Genomic DNA, 6,500 nt, shown 5'->3' with positions numbered 1-6,500 from the left:
AGTCAAAAAAAAAAAAAAATATTATATATATATATATATAAGTTTTGGGCGAGGTTATAAATGTAAATATATAGGGGTTGAGCAGTAATTGAGTGGTATGCATGTAAATTTTTTTAACTAAAAATGTCCCAAGCGCTAGTTTTGTAAATAGAAAAGTTGATGGTGCTATATTTGTAATTATTTATAGCTTGATATGTTTATAAAACTGACCTGTAATAATTTTGTTTTTATTGATTCTTACGCAGCATTTCATATACCAATAAGAAACCGATCCTAACTGATATACTGTGCAGAGCCTGATCGGCTTCGTTAGCAAAGTTTCTGGATAATGCGACACCAGGTGATCGCCGACGAGGTAGACGCTGGTGCATCGCCGCCGCTCTCCTCCATGAAAAACAAATTTCCGGGCTGCGGAAGGCGAGTGACTCCTTCGGCCGGCGATGCGGTTGTGGAAGTAGAGATGGTTTTCCCAAACGGCGATCTCTACAGCGGAGAGTTCGCGGGGAACGCTCCTCACGGCCGCGGGAAGTGCATCTGGATCGATGGTTGTGTTTACAATGGCGAGTGGAGGGACGGGAACTTCAGCGGAAAGGGAAAGTTATGGTGGCCTTCAGGTGCGACCTATGATGGAGAGTTTAAGGACGGGAAGATGGAGGGGTACGGTAGTTTCATTGGCGCTAACGGAGAAACATATCAGGGATCGTGGATTGCCGATCGGAAACATGGATACGGGAAGAAATCGTACGCGAATGGGGATTTCTATGAAGGGCAATGGAAGCGGGATGTTCAAGATGGGCAGGGGCGATACGTGTGGCGCAATAGGGTTCAGTTCGTTGGTGAGTGGCGCAATGGGACGATGGCCGACAGAGGAGTGTTTATATTGCCTAATGGAGACCTGCACGATGGTCAGTTGGAGAATGGTGTGCCTAAGAGGAGCGGCGGCTTTGCTTGGCCGGATTGCAGCTGCTATTTGGGAAGATGGATTAGGGATTTCAAGAGTCAGCAGCAGATGAATGGCTTGTCGTCCTCCGCTTCCCTGGGGTCAAGTAAGCGGTCGTATGTTTATAGGGATTTTGGGAGGAGCGGCGAGGGGGAGGACATCCCTGGGAACTGCGGGAGGAAGTTTGATGGCGAGACAGGGGACCCCGCCTGCAAAATTATGGATGACATCGCTGCCTCAATCCTTTGTCAGGTTGGGTCAGAGTTTGGTGAAGAAGAAGCATCTGCAAGCCAGCTTCAGCGGCGGTGTGATTGTTGTTCAGTCCCGGGTGACGTGAAGAACCATTGGCCGGCAATATTGAAGGGGCATAAGAGCTACGATCTTGTGCTTAATCTTCAATTAGGCATCAGGTATTGTTATGCGCTATGGATTTCCTCTTTTTTTTTTTTTTCGGTAAATATTTGCTAATTTGGCTTAAACTACAGATACTCTGTAGGAAAACCTTCCTCTAAGCAGTCGACGAAGCTCTGGCCAAGCGACTTTGATCCACGGCAGAAGTTTTGGACTAAGTTTCCAGTGGAGGGAACGAAGATGACACATCCGTGCCATTCTTCAGAGTTCAAGTGGAAAGATTACTGCCCCAAGGTCTTCAGGTAACAGATTCGTATTGATTCATCCTTGAATGTGGTTTTGATTCCTTATCGATTTTTTTTTTCTGATCAATGTGATAATTGCTTTGGCATCTGCTTGTAGACATCTGAGGAAATTGTTTTCCGTGGATCCATCGGATTATGTAAAAGCCATTTGCGGGACTGATTCTCTTAGAGAACTATCTTCCCCTGGAAAAAGTGGGAGTTTGTTCTTCCTGACTCAGGATGATCGTTTCATCATAAAAACAGTTAGAAAGTCTGAAGTGAAGGTTAGGCGTTTAGTTTTCTATATTTGCTGCTTTTATTTAGTTTTGAAACATTTTTTCTGCTTCAAGTTTTTTCTTCAACATCTGTTCTGACTGAGTATTTCTGTGTGAATTTGGTTGTGATGCATCAATTTAGTGGGTTTTGTACAGAATAATATTTGTTTGTTACACCTATATGTTCTTGGGTATATATTACCAGTAATGCTTCTCCATCTACCTCCACAGATAAAAATTGAGATTATCTTGAGAGCTGTTTGGTTGATTAAATTTCCAAAAACATGTTTTGAAAGAAGGTGAAATATGCTAAATTCATCATTTGGTTTTTTGTAGATAGAAACTAACATTACATTGAAACTTCACAAATCTTGCCAAAACTCAAAACATAATGATTTCATTACCGCATGATGTAAGAGACAAAATCATTTAAAAAAAAAACATATTTGTGTAGTTTGAGAAACATTTTGTTTAGAATTAGTTTTTGTCAATGTTAGAATCTATATGAAGCTGTAAAAGATGCAGTTTTTAATAGCGCCTTTTTGTTTTCTTAAGAACTCTGTTTTTCTTTAGTATAAAAGTTCCAGAGATCAATTTATTGTTGTCTAACTTTCTTTAGAATTCTTTTGCAGATTCTTATAAAGATGTTATTAAATTATTACAAACATGTTTGCAAGCATGAGAATTCTCTCCTCACAAAGTTCTATGGCGTGCATTGTGTGAAGCCCATTGGCGGCCACAAGGTGCGAAAATGCCCTAATTTAGTCCAGACACTGTCTGTTGTTTTCTCTTTCGGATTAATTCTCTTCTTCGTCTCTTACAGCTGGAAAATTATCTTATGTTTAGGTTCGTTTCATAGTGATGGGAAATCTGCTCTGCTCGGAGCATGGAATTCACAGGCGTTTTGATCTGAAAGGCTCATCTTATGGCAGGACTATTCACAAGAGTGAGGAAGCCGTAGATGGAACTTCTACTTTGAAGGATCTTGATCTTAACTTTGTATTCCACCTACAAAAACCTTTGTTCAAGAAATTTATGTGGTATGATAAGCCTTCGGCTACATTTCTATTTTCATTTTTACGACATTTACATACATACCACTCAATTCTCATATATTTGCATATCTAACATTTAAACTTTCATACTTACATACATAAAAATCAAATCTTTGATATCAAATAAAAATTATCACTATTACTAACTTTTCAAAAGTGAAATACACCTTTTCATGCATATGTTTTTAAATCTGATGTGTTATAAATGTAAAAACATTTAGGTGTTAGATATGTGAATGCATAAGAATTGTGTGTTATATGTGTAAATTTTCATTCATATTTTAATGGCTTGATTTTGTTGTTATAATTTTTCAATTTTTTGGTTTTTCTAGGCAAATTGAGCGAGATTGTGAATTTCTTGAAGCAGAGGGCATTATGGATTATAGTCTTTTAGTAGGATTTCATTTCAGTGATGATTTATCTGCTTCTCAAAGTAAGTCAATGAAATTGAAAATTTTGCTATTTTTTGACTGCATACTTAGATCAATTGAATTTAATTCATGAATTTAATTTGCTTAATCAGAAGTATCTAGTTTGGATGGATCTTTCCAAGGTCAAGGGCCTTTGACTGAGTTCGTCTTCCCAGAGTCAGGGAGGGGGGATACACCTAGGTGCGTGGATGGCCGGTATGTCTTAAATTATTCATTTTTTCTTCGGTAATTTACAATTCTTATGTATTTACATATCTAACACATAAACTTTCTTATTTACATACATAACATTCTTATTTTAAAAGTGAAGTACACATTTTCATGCATAGTTATAAATGTAAATATCAAGCTTTAAGCTACATAGGGATATGTAAATACAAAGGAAATGTGTGGCATGTATGCAAATTTCCCTTTTTTTTTCTTTTGTGGGGTCCATTCTCTGTCGTTATTAAGAAGATATTAGATTAACATTTGAAAGTAACCACTTAAATCGTTGAATTTTAGGATACTTATTTTTTTATTATTATTTTACAGCATAATGATAATTTTCTTATTGAATTTTCTGCTTTTACTCTGCGTCCTCCAATTGGACACTAGACTAATAGTTTCCAGACATATCCTGCACTGAATTAGTCAGTAAAAGATGCAAAATTCAATCACGAACCATTTGGATACATGAAGCAGTTTTTAAATGGAAAGAAACTCTTAAGATAGAATTAAATTATAGGCTTTAGAAATATAAATACATAGAAATTGACTGGGCATTATGTAAATCTTTTATTTATCCTCATACCACCCAATTCTTATATATTTACATATCCAACCTAAACTTTATTCATTACATCATATAAGAATATCACTATTTTAACTTTTTTAAAGTGAAATATAACATTGCAGACATTGGTGAGATGTTATATAATGTAAAAATTAAAATTATTTATGTAAATCTCCCATGTTATTGTTGTAATAGGGAGCCAGTGATTCGGTTGGGAGCAAACATGCCAGCCAGAGCAGAACATGTGTTTCAAGGGAGCAATATTGAGCAGTTCACTTCCGTGAAATCGCCTGCAGGTGACAAATTTTTCAAAGTGGTCCTATATTTTGGAATAATTGACATACTCGGTGACTATAATTTTACCAAGAAGCTGGAGCACGCATACAAATCCTTACAAGTTGACCCCTCCTCCATCTCCGCTGTGGACCCAAAGCTCTACTCCAGGAGATTTCGTGATTTCATTGGCAGGGTTTTTGTGAAGGACGGATCCGAAGGTAAATATAAATTACAATAAAATCCAAGTTGTTGGTGATTCTAATGAAATATAACTGTGTATAGAGGGAGAAAAATTTGTGTGCGCATTGTTGCGTATGTCAGGTAGGTTACAGGGAGGGTATTGAGGGTTATATCGAGTTATATCCCATGTAACCTCCCTGTAAACTACCTGTAACTAGTAAGTTTAGCGCTTCTGTTTTCGTTAATTTGTAAGTTACATGTAGGTTACAGGTAAGTTACTAGGAGGTTACAGGGAGTATAGCGTGAATATAACCCTCAATATCCTCCATGTAGCCTACCTGACGTACGCACCGCTGCGTACGTAAATTTTTTCTTGTATAGAGGACAAAATTTTGTTAATGTGTTTAAATTTTTTTAATTTGTTTTGGTGTAAGTATAGTATATGAACCAATTAATTAAATCATGTATTATACTCATTCTAATTACAATGTATTTAAATATCTTACAATTTGTTTTTAACATTTCTCTCATCGGAATCTTTCATATTACATAAAAAAATATAGCTATTTCATTTTTTTTAAAGTGAAATACACAATTTCATGTGTAAGCAAGATGACGTTTAAAAAATGAAGATTAGGTGTTAGAAACATAAATACATAAAAAATAAGGATTTTTTTTTGGCTTGTTTATTGGTTTGACAATTGCAAATTTGGAATAAATATATGATAATTGTGGGATGGAAGATAGGTATAAATTGTCGATTCCTATACTTGCTTGACAGAGAGGAAAATATATTAATTATAATATTCATATTTCGATTAAAATTGATTGACCCCTATTATCATTAAACGTGATAATTCTTCCATTTTTATTATAATATATTGTTTTTTCTCATATTTTAATAATATTTTTGCCTTTTTTTTTTGGCTAGTGTAGAAATTTAGCTTTTAAAGCACAGCTCACGATTACAAGCCTGTTTGGGGCAGCTTATAAATGCGACAGCGTTTTTAAAAACACCACCTAATCTTTTGATTTGCTCGTTTTTGAAAACATTGTCTGCCGCATTTGAGTTTTTAACATTAAAAGCAAGTCGCAGGTTGCGTTTCAAGATAAACTGTTTATCATAGAACGCACAAACTGCCTCAAACCGACCGTACATAATTGAGAACATAACATTTCCGCCATTTCTTTTCACATCATAAAAATAAAATTTAGTGGTAATTCTAGGACTTAAAAGCTTTATCTTTTATTTTTTACTTTTGACTTTAAAAACGTAATTCATTTGTTAATTTGTTTACATATTTTTCTTTTGTTTTTAAAATAAATCAACCTATTTGACAATATTTACAAATTCTAAATATTTTAAAAAATAATTAAATATATTTTTTACACATCAAATTGATTTGTTTCAAATCAAAATAAAAATAAAAATGATCCCAGATAGCCCTATATTTCTTAAAAAAACAAACAAGAAAATCATCTCAGCCAAACATTACAATCTATATCTCAAGCCCTGCTGAGCCTCACCCAAAACGCCATGTAAGGAGCAATAGAGCCATATTCTTCTCCTAACCCACAGATTTTAATCACAACAAAACCCTAACAAACAACGTCCATCTCAAGAATCAGATTTCTGCTCTGGATTTACACCGGCGGCGGCCATGGCGGCAACATGATCTTTCTCAAGCCTGGAAACCACAGAGTGCAGCTCAGCGCACAGACTTGTGACCTCAGGTTCATTCCAATACAATCCCACCCTATCAAACAACAGTCTGTAGGGATGATCTTCCTTCGCCGGCGCAGCAGCGGTCGGTACCGGTGGGACGAGAAAAGGGTGTTGAAGGAGCTGAGGTATTCGCCACCGCTCGTTTCGGTCCCATGCGAGGCATCTCTTCATGAGATCGACAAGCCAGGGATTTGCGATGGGCTGGTA

The 6,500-nt window shown here is 36.2% G+C and overlaps 1 protein-coding gene across 2 annotated transcripts; it reads left to right on the top strand.

Annotated features, from left to right (window-relative positions):
• Positions 1-254: 254 nt before the first annotated feature.
• LOC110028923 (phosphatidylinositol 4-phosphate 5-kinase 1-like) lies at positions 255-6,332 on the top strand. Of its 2 annotated transcripts, none has more exons than XM_020730987.1 (9): positions 255-1,350; positions 1,426-1,593; positions 1,694-1,859; positions 2,483-2,593; positions 2,697-2,890; positions 3,238-3,338; positions 3,429-3,516; positions 4,307-4,605; positions 6,191-6,332. In XM_020730987.1, the coding sequence occupies exons 1-9, from the start codon at positions 329-331 to the stop codon at positions 6,241-6,243; spliced, it is 2,202 nt and encodes a 733-aa protein (XP_020586646.1). In that variant the 5' UTR covers positions 255-328; the 3' UTR covers positions 6,244-6,332. The 2 variants fall into 2 exon arrangements, with proteins under 2 accessions (XP_020586646.1, XP_020586644.1); XM_020730985.1 differs by having other exon boundaries at positions 3,429-3,531.
• Positions 6,333-6,500: the final 168 nt, after the last annotated feature.

Source organism: Phalaenopsis equestris, unplaced genomic scaffold (genome assembly GCF_001263595.1).
Source record: "Phalaenopsis equestris unplaced genomic scaffold, ASM126359v1 Scaffold000540, whole genome shotgun sequence".
In the NCBI taxonomy this organism is placed as follows: Eukaryota; Viridiplantae; Streptophyta; class Magnoliopsida; order Asparagales; family Orchidaceae; genus Phalaenopsis; species Phalaenopsis equestris.
Note: the sequence above shows the minus strand (reverse complement) of the source record. Positions and strands in the feature narration are given on the sequence as shown.

Bases quoted from the DNA above. Each gene is read 5' to 3' on its own strand.
- LOC110028923 (XM_020730985.1), top strand. From the start codon at position 329: ATGCGACACCAGGTGATCGCCGACGAGGTAGACGCTGGTGCATCGCCG. The intron at 2,891-3,237 runs GTATGATAAGCC...TGGTTTTTCTAG, and splicing joins TTGTTCAAGAAATTTATGTG to GCAAATTGAGCGAGATTGTG. The intron at 3,339-3,428 runs GTAAGTCAATGA...TTGCTTAATCAG, and splicing joins TGATTTATCTGCTTCTCAAA to AAGTATCTAGTTTGGATGGA.